General features: G+C 31.1%; 5 protein-coding genes across 6 annotated transcripts; 3 read left to right on the top strand and 2 right to left on the bottom strand.

Annotated features, from left to right (window-relative positions):
* Positions 1 to 4,674: 4,674 nt before the first annotated feature.
* LOC100648549 (cytochrome c) lies at positions 4,675 to 7,394 on the bottom strand. The gene is made up of 4 exons (XM_003394600.4): positions 7,238 to 7,394; positions 6,006 to 6,055; positions 5,550 to 5,691; positions 4,675 to 5,470 (listed from the first exon to the last, which is right to left on the bottom strand). Exons 2-4 carry the CDS (start codon positions 6,042 to 6,044, stop codon positions 5,325 to 5,327), a joined length of 327 nt encoding a protein of 108 aa, XP_003394648.1. The 5' UTR covers positions 6,045 to 6,055; positions 7,238 to 7,394; the 3' UTR covers positions 4,675 to 5,324.
* A 449-nt stretch (positions 7,395 to 7,843) lies between these two features.
* Positions 7,844 to 9,330, top strand: LOC100649205 (general transcription factor IIH subunit 5). The gene is made up of 2 exons (XM_003394605.4): positions 7,844 to 8,023; positions 8,976 to 9,330. Exons 1-2 carry the CDS (start codon positions 7,989 to 7,991, stop codon positions 9,160 to 9,162), a joined length of 222 nt encoding a protein of 73 aa, XP_003394653.2. The 5' UTR covers positions 7,844 to 7,988; the 3' UTR covers positions 9,163 to 9,330.
* On the bottom strand, positions 8,048 to 11,115 carry LOC100646405 (meiotic nuclear division protein 1 homolog). The gene is made up of 5 exons (XM_012321087.2): positions 10,978 to 11,115; positions 8,687 to 8,926; positions 8,501 to 8,606; positions 8,266 to 8,412; positions 8,048 to 8,203 (listed from the first exon to the last, which is right to left on the bottom strand). Exons 2-5 carry the CDS (start codon positions 8,911 to 8,913, stop codon positions 8,066 to 8,068), a joined length of 618 nt encoding a protein of 205 aa, XP_012176477.2. The 5' UTR covers positions 8,914 to 8,926; positions 10,978 to 11,115; the 3' UTR covers positions 8,048 to 8,065.
* Positions 9,260 to 9,968, top strand: LOC110119147 (zinc finger HIT domain-containing protein 1). Its single transcript, XM_020868550.2, has 2 exons — positions 9,260 to 9,401; positions 9,514 to 9,968. Exons 1-2 carry the CDS (start codon positions 9,260 to 9,262, stop codon positions 9,834 to 9,836), a joined length of 465 nt encoding a protein of 154 aa, XP_020724209.1. The 3' UTR covers positions 9,837 to 9,968.
* On the top strand, positions 10,582 to 17,263 carry LOC100647372 (inositol polyphosphate multikinase). 2 transcript variants are annotated; one of them, XM_003394592.4, is made up of 5 exons: positions 10,582 to 10,864; positions 11,871 to 12,194; positions 14,186 to 14,362; positions 15,123 to 15,383; positions 15,647 to 17,263. In XM_003394592.4, exons 2-5 carry the CDS (start codon positions 12,026 to 12,028, stop codon positions 16,354 to 16,356), a joined length of 1,317 nt encoding a protein of 438 aa, XP_003394640.1. In that variant the 5' UTR covers positions 10,582 to 10,864; positions 11,871 to 12,025; the 3' UTR covers positions 16,357 to 17,263. The 2 variants fall into 2 exon arrangements, with proteins under 2 accessions (XP_003394640.1, XP_012176475.1); XM_012321085.3 differs by lacking the exon at positions 10,582 to 10,864 and adding an exon at positions 11,208 to 11,344.
* Positions 17,264 to 17,569: the final 306 nt, after the last annotated feature.

Here is a 17,569-nt window from a genome sequence, read left to right as displayed (position 1 = left end):
CCGGGACTGCGCTCTATGTGCAACGATGCACACGCGTGTATACGCACTTACAAAAACGTTTACCGCTATGCGCGTATACGTGAGAACGCGCGTATATGTAATTTCGTCTCTACATAAGTAGGCGTAACGTAACCAGTACGACGCCCGTGGCTGTTAACGTGGCTGTTATTGCGTAACGCACTATAGTTGAGCTAACGTCGGCCGTCCCTACGTTACGAACCGATCACCCTATGGATAGGTAATTCACGACCAAGAGGAAAGGGTCGTCGAATGCACCTGTACACGTGTGACCATGCGTGCAGATACGCAAACGAGCCGGGTTGCATAAGTGTAGGCGCAGGCTATGCGCTCTTATGGACACTTGACACGCACGCGCTCACACACATACATACACACGTGTACACGGTCTTTTTAAATTTTTAATTCGTTAAATACATCTATGAGTTGCGGCAAGAGGTGCTCGCTTTCCATATACTCGGCTCTAGCAGCCGATCTGGTGAAGCATCGAGGCGAGGCGGAATACACGCATCCAGGCGAACATCCCCGTCGACGGCGAACGACAGATCGCGCTCCTCGTCGACGAGCTTGACAAATTTTTGCACTCCGTCGATGTCGAGTGACACCGCGCTCCTCGATTCGGTGTCGCCGCGTCGATCGAGCAAATGTCGCTCTCCGACTTCCTTTCCTTTTGCTGCTGCTGTTGCGGCGAGTACTTCATCACTGTATCATCATTGGAACAATTAATCAGCATTGTATTTTCTCATGGTTTCCCACCTAATTCGACCATAATGATGTAACTATGGGAATCACGCGCGCGTTTCATGCAAAAATTCTATATACGCGGAAGCATCGAAGGAAGGAAACTTTTCACCCGTCACAGTTTCAAAGAGCTACGCTACGTGTGCTAATTATTGTAATTTATCCGCGACTTGCTTTCATTGCGTGTTTATTATCTTTGAGAGTTAATTGATCAGACCTCACGTGCGTCTATGATGTTCGCAGTTTGCTTGATAATATAACATTCGGTTATATTTTATAAGATTTGTTACATTGTTTAAAAACAATACAAGCATGTACCACCTCTAATTTTGACATAATTTGATAAAATAAATGTAAATAAATAGTTATTTATTAAAATTATATACCATTATTTCTTAATGACGCTATAAAAAAAGAATTTGATATGTCAAATGAAAGAAATGTCTATAAATTAGATTATTTTTGAAGCTTATTCGTATACAGTATAATAAAATAGAAGACACCGAGCTTGAAAATAGACTAACGATTTTATGACCGCAGAATATAAGTTAACTATAGTATATGGTTAAGTAATGAGATTTTCCCGTATGTCACTGCACGACTTTTTTTCTCACGACTAATAGTGAAATTTCTTTCACTAGCAAATCTTCTTTTGTTTAAGAAAGCCGTTTTATGCAACAGAGAGAGAGCGTGGCGGTGGTACGAATGAGCCCCATATATGAAAACGAAACCATTCTTCTTATTATTAGATGTATTTATTTTACATCATAAAGTGAATGCGGGATGGATGAAATACAGTTTCAAAATTTCATGGCTTTTTACGCAAATGTCAGCCTTGACTATGTTTATTTGCGCTAAACTCTCACTCGGCCATGGCCAAAGATCCGTTACGTGTCATTGCAATGTGCGCTGATATGACAGCTAAAGAATACGCGGATTACGTTAAAATTAAAAGTCTCTTTTCTATAAATGAAGAAACAGAAAATAGGATTAGAGAACAAAATATGAAGATACAATTGTTTTAAGTATAGTAAAATTCTATTTTTGAACTCAAACTTTTATCTATTATATGATAAATTATTCTGTTTTATTACACCTTTTTATGTTGAGAGAGGAAGTACATGTAATACTTTTATAATTGATTCGTGTTACTAGTGTGATATACATATATATGAACTACCATGTGAATCAAATATGCATGGCCTATATTTCTAAATATAAAATATCACTTATGTCTTATGTGGACGTACATGTACATGTAGTCAGAGATTAATTAAACGAAAGTTTTTGTAGGTTTATCAGTATCCGCGTTTCGAGAACTCTTTTTTTCTGGGATTTCAAGAGTAGGTGTATAGTGGGCGTTTCAAATGTGTTCTGCTTTTAGTGAAGCGCACGCGCCTCTTTCGGTCAGCTGATTCCCTAGACCTACTTTTTACCCGATGATGCAGGCTACAAATAGGTATAGTTACGAACACTCGTGTGTGTAAATGGACGTGTATGTACTTCTTGTTCTACTGTGTACGTATGTATACCTACATACTTTAGGAAACACTATGTCCTAAATCATACTCTTTGCTCGAGGCCATTCTCAGACACTCGAAAGACTGAAAGTATAAAATGCGTTTTGCTCTGTGATCGCAAAGTTTTCCGAACATCACATAGAGTTCTCGCAAACGTTGTATTAAAATTTATTTCAAATCAAAATTGCTTGCAAAGTGATTGAAAATAATTTCTTAGATAAACAAACAAATACTATATGAAAAAAATAAAATATGTTTAGCTTCAAATAATAAAACAATTTTGAATCAGGATACGTGTAATATATAGCATTATTCTTAATAATAACATTCGTGCACGTACGTACATTGGAATTTCTGTTAACAATAGTATGTGGAAAATATAGTTTTGACCATAAATACATGGCTTGTATTTATGAAACGGATAAATTACAAATTACAATAGGTTTTCATCGCGGCAGTTGAAAGAAACCGTTACATGGATGAATAAATCGTTGATGAATAAATTGTTCATGAATAAATCTAAGAATAACTCACACAATAGTTACGGCACTAGTGTTTTGATAATGCATGAATAAATAGGTAAAACCTGAAAACAAAACTCTACGAATTCTTAAAGCCATGAAAAAATACGTTTCGCAATTTTTCTACAGTGCTTGCATATTTGGAAGAGTCCAAGCAAGGTTTTCAATGATCCATGTTTGTATGTGCTTTGCGATACGCGCGCGCGATCACTTTGCACGATAATTTTTAGGAAATGACTTTGTATATTCTATGTTATGTAAAAGCGCGGCAATTTAATTGTCACTATTATCATCATATATTTTAACATTATAAAATACAACATATACAAAGAATTGCAATTGTGAAGTATTATACTCGAAAAAAATAATCGATTGCATAAACAGACTACGATTGAAGGCACAATTAATATGAGTTTAATACATACCTGTATTTTATTCAATTCCTAATTCCCCGCGAGGAGGTAAACGTGACAACGGCCCTACTTTACTGCAAACCGTTCTACACTGGTTCGAGGCGCTTCGTGTAGTGTTCTGCGGAGCACAACGAGGTGCATTCGTGCGACAAGAAACAGAGACGAGGAGCGAGGAGGAAAGAGAACAAGAGATAGAGAAGTAGAGAGACTCTTTTCTTCTCACTCTGTCTTGCACGCTGGATGGAGAAGAGGGTACACGTCGACGCGATCGTTTTGACGATGAAGAGGATTGGTGGGGATATTCGTCTTCTTGGTTATCTTCTGCAGCGCCGGCGCTGCATCGACCCATTCGCATTTTGCTACCGATGTCTGTTCGTTTCAACTTTCAACGTACCTTCAAAGTCCCTATTTACCTTTTTCCATTTTTACGTTTCATGTTCACATAGATTTCTTTGTCTAATAATTCATCGAAGGCTATTTAATTTTCACTCACTTATCTGATATTAAAATTAAGATTCTGTAAACATTTGCATTTGCGTACGTTAGTTTCTTAATTTTATAAGACATTGCTGGCACACGACTCTAGTCTAAATAATATTTAAAAACACTATTGCAATCATAGCAATACGTTTTTTTATTGAGATAAAAAAAACTAACATTGAATGTTACTAAAACATCATCTATATCATGATATATAAAATATATATCTGTCAAAACCATATACATGTGTCCTTACTTATAAATATTCATGCTGAGAATAGAAAGCTTTTAATAAAGTAATCTTTAAATAAATAATATTTTTGCTTATTTATATTTGCATTAACGTTTAAATTAGTTCGATTGTGTTTAACATTATTTATACTTGTCAATTTATAAGGAACTTACCTTTCGTTGATATACCATGTTGAATAAGGAGAATGCGGCGAGGATGAACTAGTTGGCGAATTTGTAGGACTAGTATTTATAGCTGATTTTGAAGATGTATCATTTTCTAATGCACGTAACGTAGAATACTCTTTACTAAGTGAGGATAAATTCCACGAATATCTCGCTTTCATACGCGGACAATCGTAACTAGGACTCGAACATTGAGAGCTCGAAGTACTTAATGGACTTTTTGGACTCTTTAAAGTTCCAGAATTAAATACACGAACTAATTTAAGCCTTAATGAATTTTCTTTGTTTTTCACTATACGATGATTAGTATCACTCAATATCTTTTGCTCTTTGCAACAATCGGAATTATTTTCCATTATAACTTCAAAATTAGTCGAAGGAACGTAATTTCACGACTTGTTGAATCGAAATGCAGTAGTTCTTACTGCAAGACTACACAAAGTCTCGAATAAGACATTTCCTGGCGTTTGTAACCGCATCCTTCCTGGTTCTTATCAAATACAAATACTAATCTAGATTAATACTTCTAGAGTGGATTTTAGTGTTTAAAATACTACAATTAAATGTTTGTAATTATTTAATTTATTTTACTTCCATTCATTTGTTTTGAATAGGGTTGTTAATATTTTACTATAGATACTATTTGCTCCTCTTTTGTGTAATTATTACAATTTTTTAATATCAAATAAATTTAGATCCAAATTATTGGCAGGGCGTATCACTTCAGTACCATTTTGTACTTTACCATATTTTTGACGTTGATATACTTATTGTTTGTTAATATAGCAAAAATGAACATTACAAATTCATTGTTGAATCTGTATTTTCATACTCTTGCATTACAGTTCAATAGTTCATAGAACGATTTCAACAGTTTACAATCACAAATAAATAATAGTGCACAATCTACAGATGGTTCAACCACCGTGAGAGAGCACCAAAATATCTTTAATGATGAAGCAGAGTCAGATCTAGTCCAACTCCTGTCAATGTACATAAGTTACATGCATGATACACCTACTTATAATTAACAACAATAATTTGTCACTATTCAGACTTTGTAAACATTCGAGTACCAGACAGAGAAAATCAATGAATGAGTTGAGTGAAATGTAGCGGTATGTTTATGAGGTTTGAGATGATATTAGTACTAAATTCCTCTATACCCGCCAAACACGTCTAGCGCGCTTTATCAATTTTCCTAGGTATCAAGCTTACTTCGATGCTTGTTCAATATATGCAATTAGATCAGCACGTTCTTGTGGTTTCTTCAAACCAGCGAACACCATTTTTGTACCAGGAATGTACTTCTTTGGATTCTCAAGATATTCAAATAAAGTGTCCTTATTCCAAGTGATACCTACAATAGTATGTATACAATTTGAGTTTTTTAAAAAAATTTGGTATTGTATTAAAAAACACTTTAATAAAAGGTATACCTTTGGATTTGTTTGCATCCGTGTAACTGTAACCAGGAGCTTGGCCAGTTTTCCTACCCATTACTCCATGAAGATTAGGTCCTACTTTATGTTTACCACCAGCTTCAATTGTATGGCATTGTGCACATTTTTGTACAAAAAGCTAACACAAAAGATTACTTTTACATATTATATATATTCAATAACTATTAACAATTTGATAAAAATTTTATTTTAGATGTGAGCAAAAATTGCATAAATTATTTAATGTAATAAAACGTTAAATCCATATTATCGATGAAGTCAAAATTATCGTGACGTGTAGTCACGTGTATACGTATCAACGTTTCCATACGTCATGAGAGATTAAATTATGTGTGCATTTTTCGACATAAATTTCAACTAACGAAAATTTTTAACATGTTTCAAATAAAATAACAAATCAAATTATTAAAATTTTATATTTTTAATTTTTACCTTTTTGCCTTTCTCTGGATCACCAGCAGGAACACCCATAGCTTTACAATCTGGACAAAATTGTTAAAATATAAGTTCTTAAGATATCGATGACATACACATACCAACGTTTTTTTGTTAATCTACTGTGCATAGAAGATAAATTTTTAATAACTTTGACTTCCAATTCGTTTCTTGTTCGTTACGTAAGTACGAAGCATGTGAGCAAGACTTAGATTTCATAATATTCTTACATGAGAAATTTTTATATAATTTACATATTAAAAATTTAATCATCAAATAGAAAGATGTAACATTTTTCTGCTGCATTGAAAAAAGACATTAAAAAACATTTCTATCATGAGTCAAAACGTTACGTTACATTTTCCGTTCAGCACGTGTCAAAATGATAAGAAAGAACGTGATAATTGGATATTGTTATATAGATAATAAAATTCACTTTAAAATGCAGAAGATAACAATAAAATATAGTATCTTATATAAATTATAAGAACATCCAATTTAAAAAAAAGTGACATTGTGACATTGACTTAGGTAGTTTGTCTAAAGGTCAAATAAGTTACATTTATATATGGGTATATGCCTGGGTGCAGCATCGCCCAGAATTCAATCTAATCTAATCGGTGTAAGAATTTTATAAATTAACACTCTTATGATTAATGAAATTCTTCATGAAATTGCACTTCGCGTTCTAGTTTTTCGATACTGTGTACCTAAGTACATTTTTATACTAAATTAACACTAATGTTAAATCTCACGGAAATTTATAAAACGAAGTTTTATAAGAGAATGATATAAGTACACATTTACTTCCCAATAGCTTATGATATAATTTATAAACCCTAATTCTTTTATATTCTTGCAAACATTAGTTATTTGTGATAAGAAGACTAAATTATATTACAAGATTTAGGATTTTTTATTAATGGAAATACAATAATAGAGTAGCAGCTCGGTAATAACCGCGTTACGTAACATTAATTTTATACTTGATTAAAATAACCGAAAATTATTGTTGCAGTAGAACAAAAATTTCACGATTTCGATAGCTATGGGATTTCAAGGATTCAATTACACGTGTTGTAAACGCCATGCATATAAAATTGTTGTTTAAGTTATTTAGTAACTTATACAATTTCTTCATAATTTCAATGGAAAATATTAATAAAAATAATAATTACATTCGATAATGCTTTTGAACACTTAAAAAAAAAAATGAGAATCGAACTTACTTTAAGTGACTATCACTTGCGCGAACAAAATTTCACAAGCGTCTGAGGCCTGACCGTGAATAGACGCCTTGATCAATGTGTGTATAACTACTGATTTCCTCTGGGCTTCAATTCGGGGTATTTTAATGGCTGATGCAATAGTTCATGGACATTCCAAATGTTCTACCAGAGGGCGCTCAGGTAAAATATTATCGAAATTCTTGCTGTGATTGGTAATACATTTTGTCCAAAATTTAAACTTGCTCCATAAATTCTTTTTCTTATTGGAATGAACATAAATAAATACTGAATTTTAAATACTTATAAATAATATATTACTGTACTTGGTAATGAATATAAATAAAATATATTGCTTTATATGATATTATAATTTTACTGAATAATATAGAAAAAGTACTATTATGAATTTATTATAATCCTGTTTTTTTCATTTGTGTATATGTAATACGATCTGTGAAAATATTGTTAATTTATAAATAAAATATATTTATATCAGGTTATATAAAATTTCGTTATCAACGCCTCTATTGACGCTTGTTATGTACTAAACGAAATAATCTGAATCATACTGATTTTCTTATCTAATACTTGGAGACGAATATACTCAATGACTTGTAGTCATACCCATAAGTTTATACCTATGCTTATAATTTATAATAGTACTTTGTACTACACATGCGTGCAGACGTAAGACAATTATGAAAAATCTAGATATCTGATCATTTTTGTGAAAGACAAAAGAGAAAAAGTCATGGTAAATGTTACGAAAGGGATTTTAGTTGAATGGTATGTATAAAAAATAAAAATTGGTTTAAATTTCAAAGGTCTTTATTCTTTGTAATCTAAGTCATCAGGAATATTGAATTGTTTATTGAGACATTCTACAGATATGTCAAATTTGTTTTTACACCAACCTTGAATAGCAAAAATGTTATCTGTCCATGTATTTGTAACTTCTTTATATTTCTAAAAGATAAGCAAATTTGTATTAATTTCATGTAAATTTAAATCTTTTAATACTCTTATACCTGTACTTTTTCTCCAAGTTTAGCTATAACTTCTGGATCAGCATCACTGAATTTAGCAATTTGTTCATTTAATTGATTCTCCTTGGCTTTTAATTCTTCTAATTCACGTAATAAAATTTGTCTTTCCTCTGTATCTTCTTTTCCTATCTATACATTTTATACCAATAAATATATAGAAAAAACATAACCTAAGTTTTGTAATTATATATCAACTAATTTCCTGTAACAATATTACCTTTTCTTTTTCACAAGCATCTTTCAGTTTTTTAAGTTTAAATTCTGCCTCTACTATGTTTTTTGATGCTTCAGAGATTCTTTCTTCTATCCTAGTAATATTTTCTCTGCACAACATATTTATTTATTATTATTTTTAATGTAATATTATTTTTATATAAAACAGAATTATATAGTTTGTTCCTACCCTGGAAAAATCCAAAAATATACAGAAGTACCAATCTTTTCTGATCTTACTAATCCATCATCTACTAGTGTCTGAAGTACATCTTTTACTGCCTGTGCAACAATCCCTTTTTCTTTAGCTGCGATTTTTTCTAATTCTTTTAAAGTAAAAAATTCTTTTCTTTCATAAAACAGTTGAAGCAGTCTTATACGTTTTTCTTCAAAAGAAACTCCTTTTCGTTTAGACATTTTATTTAAGTGACTGTAATGAAGTAATAAATTTTAATGGAAATTATTTATTATGTTTATAGCGATGCAGCTATGAAGCAATTTCTTTTGCATTTAGATGAGACATTTGCTTTAGGACGAAAATTTATTATTCAAGATCTTGATGAGAGGCATTTATTTATCTCTGCTGATATTTTAGACACCTTACAAACAAAAGTGGATGATCTTATGGATCAAATATCATTTCCTCTAGCTGAGAAAGGAATATAAAAACTATCAAAGAATGTCTTATTTATAACCTATGTCTTATTATAAACCTATATTATAACTTACTAAAAGATTGTGAATTACTATAAATTAATCAAATATGGCTGCTCGAGAATCTGGTAGAATAAAAGATGCATATCAAAAGAGAGTGCTTGATGAAGCTGCTCGTAAGCGTAGACAAAAGAAAGCATTGGAGGCTTTGGAGCAAGATAATTTTCACGATGATCCGCATGCGGATTTGGGTATGTAAATATATTGCACAATTCTATTTGTTTAACAGTCTAAATATAATTTTTTTATAGCATTGTAGGCGTAACAATTTATAACATTTCACAAATACTATAATTGTTTCAGTAATGAGCAAGAAAGTTCCAAAGTTTCAAGAGACTTTAGATAATAGAGGTGGTAGAAGAAAAAAGACCAGATCAGCAGAGTATTATAAACAACGATTTCGTAAAACTTTTGCTCAGTTAGTGGAAGAAGATCTAAATATTAATCCAAATCCACCTAATTATGCATCTGCTCAAGCACAACCATCCCGATTTCCAGAACGACAATTTTGTGCAGTTTGTGGTTTCCCTAGTAATTATACTTGTATTCCTTGTGGAGCTAGATATTGCAGTATGAAGTGTCTAGGTACTCATCTTGACACAAGATGTTTAAAATGGACAGCTTAATAAGTATGTGGTTATCATGAAGCTTATTATAGTTCAGTGTTATAAATAAAACATATTTTTCTTATTGTAAACGTAATAAGACTAATATATGTAAGAAAAAATATTCAATAAAATTGTGTATTTTTATATTAATATTAGGTACCCTTTTCTCCTTTTATGATGCAATAAATTAATATAATAAATTAAGAATTTTTAATAAGTTTTAAATATATAGTAATTTCATATAATAATAGTAATTTTAAATATATTTATTGATATATAATTATGAAGAATTTGTATTTTTTCATGTACTAAAATTGTATTACATATACAACATTATGTAAAACATCATTTATTATTTCAAGAAACTATCGTTATCGATTGTTTTAAAACTTATCTTAATAGTATGTATTGTCAGACAGAAATGTTTATAGTTTTTTATGCATTATTAAAAAAATGTATACATACTTATTGCTTTGTACTTTGTTTATTGTTTACAATATTACTTACGTTTTAAAGGATTATAAACAGTAATATTGCACGTCTGTACTGTAATATTACGTAAATATTAACTTCTATACAAATTATTAGAATTATAATATAGTCAAATTAAAGAGCGAAATAAAAAACACGTGTAAAATGAGCTGTTGAAATATAAACTGAGTAATATAAATCTCTGAGAACAAGGCGGGAACGATTTTCATTTTATAAAAACAATGGCCCTCTGGTGGAATCTAGAAGAATCTTTGTACTGTGACGAAAGAGACAGCAATAGAAAAGTAGAAAAACGTCTAGTGGTAGGACATATAATCGTTTATAATTATGTGAAGTTTAAATTCGTGAATGTAATCTTTGTTCCGCCTAATATACGGACGGATTCGAACGAAATTGTCTATGTGAAAGTGTTACGTATTCGAGCATACTATATTGTGTTGTGGACTAGTTATTGTATAGGTTATAATAATACATAGGCATGTAAAATGTCATAGATATAACAATTGTAAAAGAAGAGTGGCTAATAAATTATTCTCCTGTTATTTCCAATAAATGTACGTATGCTTTATATGAGTTGTATTTTATGATTCTTTCGTATGCTCAAAATGTCGATTCCTAAAATGTTACAAGTTTCCTCGTATTAATTAATGAATGTACGTGTTCATACCTTGTAGAAGTAGTTGATCAAATAGAAAATTGTTCGAATTTAATTTAATTTTATAAATACTGTTTTTGCTAATATTGCAGTTTCAAAAGACGAACGAATATCACGATTTGTTGGTAAAAGCGCGAATTTAAAACATTCAGTTTTCGCAAACACATTCTGCCCTCTACCGATCTAGACGAGTACCTTAATACGATGTTTTAAGCGTCGCGCGAAATGTTTGTTCTAACTTATTTTGGTTTTCGATCATTTGAAAGAGCATCGAGAGACTACACCTTATATATTATTCAGTGTGATGTGAATTTACCTGTGATACGCTTAATCAAAAATTTTAAATTGTGGATTTTCAAGTGAGAAAGAATAATCGAAGGTAACATCTATTTTAAGAATGAAATTATTGATATTGTAGCACGATAAAATTTCCATTTTGTCAAACGAAAAATACGAGACATGGAAATTCTTTTCAACAATGTATGTACATGCGTAATTTTTATGTAATAATTTATGTTTACTCTTTAGGAACTTTGATATTAATTATGTTAAATCATGAATGCTAATATTAAAATTTGATATCAAAAATGCAAATGAAAATAATATATTATTTTGATATCATATTTTAAGAGTTATTTTTGCAGGCTTGTATGCTTAATTTATAACTGTAAATCATATAGAAAAGTTCCAAATTTTTATGAGGAAAATGCGAATTTTATTCGCGTTTTCTTCTATTTGAACAACGAATAATATAACGTATTGAAAAATATTATGAAGCGCACAAACGTTTGACTTTTAAAAATCATTCAGTCAGTTTAATAGTATTACAGTCTATAAGTACATATAATTATACCTAAGTAACTGGTCTGTTGAACTTCCTCATCAACTGAAATTTGTATTTATAGACGGAAGTAAGACAGCCGAAGATAATTAGAATAAGCTTCGATGACTAACTACTGGTGGCTAAGGTGGATTTTGCAGCGAAGATAAGACCTTTGCAAATCGTGCAACCCTTTAATTGCAGAAGTAATTACTGTGTACCACTCATTGCCATAACACGATGACGACATTAGACTCTCAGACCGATAAAAGTTTATGCCATCTTGATAAACCTTCGAATACGGACTTAGCTGAAATTCCATCCAACTATGGACTTCCTGTTGGAATAAGCCCGTTGGAATCTCGGGTAGCCGGACATCCGTCGTTAGATATCGAACGACAGACTATTGGTAAGCATCTGATCGAATTAAATGCCGCGGAAGATGAAATGCGAAGAAAACAGATTTATTGAATCATCTCGATACTTAGTTATTTGATAAAGGAAAGTAGCAACTTCAAATGCGTCTTGGTTCTTACCTTCTCAAAGAAATAATGTTTTCTTTATAAATCTCCCTAATTCAGGCAGCAATTTTACTATTTGTAGATTTTTTACATGATTTATGCTTATTTTACTAACATTCAGTCGATCCATTCATTCGTTCCACTTATTCTTTCTACATTCGTTTGTATTTGTACCTCTCACTTTCACTAGTGTTCCAGCAGGGGTATTGGGCATTTGTCCAATAGATGCGATCTGCGTAGTCTCCTTAGTAGGGATTACGTTTAAGTCTAAGAAGCTGACACCGATACCAAGTTCACCGATAAAGTTTATTTGTCGACACGCTGAAATCACCGACAATCACCTCATCGACATTCACTCTTGCTGACAGTTTATTGTTATCGAATATTACATTTTCCGCATATATATATTATCATTAATTATGCATTTATATCTAAATATTCATATTCGTGCATAAAAAAATAAAGGGAAAAGGAAAATGATACAAGTTATATAAATAAATATTTACAGAAACTTGATCATCTTCGATTTCCGTAACTTTTTAATACGCTGTCAAGGTCATTACCCTGAATCGTGTTGAGAAGGTTTTAATAGAGGATATATGTAGTAAATTAAATGCGTGGGCGGAGGAGGAAATATCTACCTTCACTTACGTTCATTTCTATTTAAAATAAAATTAGATTTGGATCAGCTTAAATTCTTTTAGAATGTTGATCCAGAGGGAGGGATTCCATCCTCCGTCCACGTTTTTAATTCACTACTATTTGTGAGTCATCTCTTCTACGGAAAGTCATAAGAACTCAGTTCTGCCAGCCATAAGAAGTATCAATAACATAGATTTCAGTAAGAAACAGGAGCGAATGTAGATAAAGATGCATAATCAACGATAACATATGATGGTACGTATAATAATTACCGGTAAAAAACAATGTCAGTGAAGTGATAGTTGGTGATTTCAACATATCGGTAAATAGATATTGTCGGCGAACTCGGTGTCGGTGAAATTGTGTCGATGATTTAGAGATAACCCCCTTGGTGGTGGTATCACGCAGTCTTTCACTGTCGGATTTTGAAAAGAATGATTTGCATTTCTTGCATGAGAATTATGCGTTTCTCATTCGTTTTATTTTAATAAACATCTTCTTCACACTAGAAATATGATTTGATGCGATTTTGAGTTAATTTGAACTGTTTAATCTGGTAATAAAGATATTTCTTCCATAAGTTGTATTACTTCTCCTTTATTTTGAGAATTCAACCATAAAATTGTACTATATACCTATATAATATCTCTTACATGTAAAAATATAGGAAAATATTATATAGATGTACATATAGGTTCAAGAGAGCTTAATCGAGATTTTGATAAAATGAGACAAATAATAATTTGTTGTTATAACGTAGGTTTGATGAAAATGATTTTTATTATTTTATTGTGAACTTCATATTTATTTGATATATTATTTACTTTTCAAAACCCTATATAAGTGAAAGTTAAATCGTGAGAATTCTTCACGATAACATATACAATTGTGCTACCTGAAAAAGTAAATATTGAATAATCATTTTTCTTAGTATATGTAATCTACATAGCGGAATATTGTGTTACGAGTTTCGTTGATAACGATTGTGAAAAGAGTTCCAACGAGCGAGTTGCATAAATACTTTCAACTGCAATTCATGAACGACAAGTTCATACGTGATATTTATTTCATACTTATTGCTATTTATTTAATACATTATCGTAAATTTCTCATTAAGTATTTGTGAATCTATATTTACATAGTACTTTGTTATTTTTGTTTATGAAATAGAAAACAAAAATTATTTAATCTTTATTATGTAACCAATGATGTTATAAAGGGTTAATAAATGTTGTAGGCATGTTACGTAGGTCAGACGGCCGTGTGTTTAAACCTGTTGTTAAACCGTTACTTGGGAAAAGAGAAATTTCGTTCTATGAAAACTTACAAACATCTCAAGACCCTGTTATGTTACAATTGAAGAATTATGTTCCACGATATTACGGCACAACAGAGTTACAAATTTTTGGCAGACGTAAGATATCAAAAGTATCGAATTTTTAATTTGTTTTTTACATTTCTTCTTATTCCCTTAATTTCGTTTTCCATTGTCACAATTGAATTTAAAAGTCATTTTAAGTAAATTAATATAAAATAGGCGATATTATACAACACTATCTTTTAAAAATAAGATATTTAATTATTTTTTTCGCACTCAAAGATAAATATTCGTGAGGAAAGTTAGGTAATTTCATAATGCAAGTAGGACGATATTTTTCCGAATGTTCTTTTTTTTTATTACAATCACTGTCACTGCTATTTTACGAGAATACATGAATATTTTACTACATTTGGTGTTGTCATATTTTTTATTTGAAAAACATAGATGTTATTATCTATGGTTGTTATAAAATACTGTAGGATTAAAAAAATACATATCTATTGTTTCTTTGTAAAGCTGTTAGTGGTTCTAATTAATTCTAAAAGAGGATTTTACTTAATTTACGATAACAAATCATTGGATGTTTTTTCGAATAATTTCTTTTTTATCTTTAACGGTAAAGGAACTAAATAAATCTTTTGCTTTTTATGGACAGTTTTGCGTAAAATAGAAGATGAGTTGTGGTTATATTGATATATATATTCGATGCTTAGTATGTTATTTATTTACTATGCATGTATTAATAATTATTAAAGAATTTATCCCAAGTTTTTGTACCTACACTTAATTGCTGAAAAATCTCGGTTTCGTACAGTTTAACACAATATGATTAATCGTTTTCGTAAAATATTAGGAGTAACATTCCTTACGCTGAAAGATATTACTGATGGTATGGCGGAACCGTGCGTGATGGATATAAAAATAGGTAAACGAACGTGGGATCCTGTAGCCACGCCAGAGAAAAAAGCAAAGGAGGAGTTAAAGTACGCCGAATCTAAACGCACTTATGGATTCTGTATAACCGGCTTTCAAGTATATTGCGTTTCTTCCGGAAAATTAAAACAGTTTGGCAAACATTATGGCAAGACTCTTGATGCTAATGGTGTCGTGGAAGGTATATCATTAACTTCAATTATTTTATAGGGAATTATACACAGCATTATGAATTTACGAGCTATCGCTAGCTGTTATAATTCAAATGTCTTTTAATGTTTCATTAGTCACGTACGTATAGTTGTATAAGTGGTATACATATCACTATTGGGTCATATGAGGAACGATTGTAACGAAACGCTGGAAGCCATTTCCAGAACACTTTAAACAATTTACTTTTTTTATTCAAACTATTCCAAATGGTGCCTTTTCTTTCCTGCGCAGCGCTGAAAATCTTCCTGAATATAAGTCCAGAAAGACCGCCCTGTCGTCAATTGATTGTGATGCTGCTCTCTTTCTTGTGGAAGATCTTACTATTCTTTCGTATGCAGCGGTTGTTCCGCTTTTATTCTAGTTCCTTATTGGTGGCATATGATGCAAAAAGGTTGCGGCATTATCTCCGTCTAAATAACACGAACGTCAATAAATTACCTAGCCACGTATCCACGTCATTTTCCTCCACAAATAATTATGCAACCACATCGAATGTGTTCAAACACACGAATGACGCGACGAGTAATTCAGTTTCAAGTATCGAAAGCAACAGGAATCGGACGATGGAGAAGACACATTTTATTAAGAGGAGCATCAGCTTGAGTGGCGAGAATAATTCTTCGAACAAAGAAAAGACTTTGAATAGAAGTGGATCGTGTAGCCCGGACTTTAAAGTGGATCGACTCTGCCGTACACATTCGTACGTCAACAACTTCGACGACGACATTAGAAGAATGAAAGAAGATTACGACGATTTGCTGAACGAACTTACCAGTTCGATGAAAGAGAAACAGAACTGGGTTAGAATTAACATGATCGACTTCACGCACGTCTTCCCAGCGGAGGATCAAAATGCTCTTGATCTAAATTATCTAGAAGGAATCGAAAATCTGATTAAACTCGTGGAGATGTTTCTAGTCTCCAAGGATACCACTGCATGAACCATATTTATTACAATATAAGAAGTTATTACATTTTTTTCTTTCAAATTGTAATATGAGATGTTATATAACTGTATTTTATATTGTTTAATAAAATTAGATTAATTTTTGACGGTAGGTTAGAGAGAATCGTAAACCGGAAGTTGTAAATCGTGACGATGTATGCACATTACCGCATAAATAAAAGACGAGGTCAAGAATGTTCCGTGAAAGCTTATTGGGTATGTAACTCGATCGAACAGTAAAATATTTATTGTTTTAGAGCTTTCATGGAACGTTTTTTTGTACCTATAGTTGGTTATAATGAAAGCACTGAAAACTGAATCTTAATTGTTTCGCACCAGATATAACAATATTTCTAACGTTAACATTTTTCGATGCACCCTCACTTGTCGATATTCCATGTTATTAAAGACCATATTTGTTGGTTTTATATACTTGGTCATACATATGTATTCATCATTCGTACAACAATTGTTGTTATCATTGATTACTCATACTATTTCTTTACTTATGTTTTTATCGTACAAATAAGATTGTGTAATCATACCTACTAAATACGGAAATTGTTATATTAATATAAATACAAAACATCCAAGTGTTAATGTAAAGTTTGAATATCTTTATTCCTACCCTTTTGAATAAATTCAGGATTCTGATAAAAAAAAAAAAAAAGATATTGTGTCTTATAATCCTTTCAAATAGAAACAACAATAAAATTATATCTATGGAAATACATATGTATATGCGTATGGAGAGAAACCGATCTCTTCTTCAAGAGATCAATTTTACTACCATGCTATTTACTTTTGTATTTATTTTTAATTCTAGTGTATTAAGTTAATTCGTATGTTTGTAAATATTTTATTAACGAGAACACAAAAATAAAGATAAGAATAAGAAATCAGTTATGCGTACCTGATTAATTAATTTTTCTATAACAATCAGATGTAATATACACAGTTTTTAATTTTTTTTTCGTTTTCTATTTGTGAAATTCAATAATGCAATAATTTACAAAGTTATAAGGATATGAAAAGTTGTCATGATCAATACTTACAAATATGTTAACTAGCAAATGCAGATATTTGATGTGAGAAGTTATTTTAAAGATATTAAAGTAATCATATTACTTGATACGTATTATTTGATACTTAATACGATTACTTGAAACGTTTGATACGTATTATTAATATAATTAGTAAAATTTTGT

The sequence above is a fragment of the Bombus terrestris genome, chromosome 3 (assembly GCF_910591885.1).
Source record: "Bombus terrestris chromosome 3, iyBomTerr1.2, whole genome shotgun sequence".
Classification (NCBI taxonomy): domain Eukaryota; kingdom Metazoa; phylum Arthropoda; class Insecta; order Hymenoptera; family Apidae; genus Bombus; species Bombus terrestris.
Note: the sequence above shows the minus strand (reverse complement) of the source record. Positions and strands in the feature narration are given on the sequence as shown.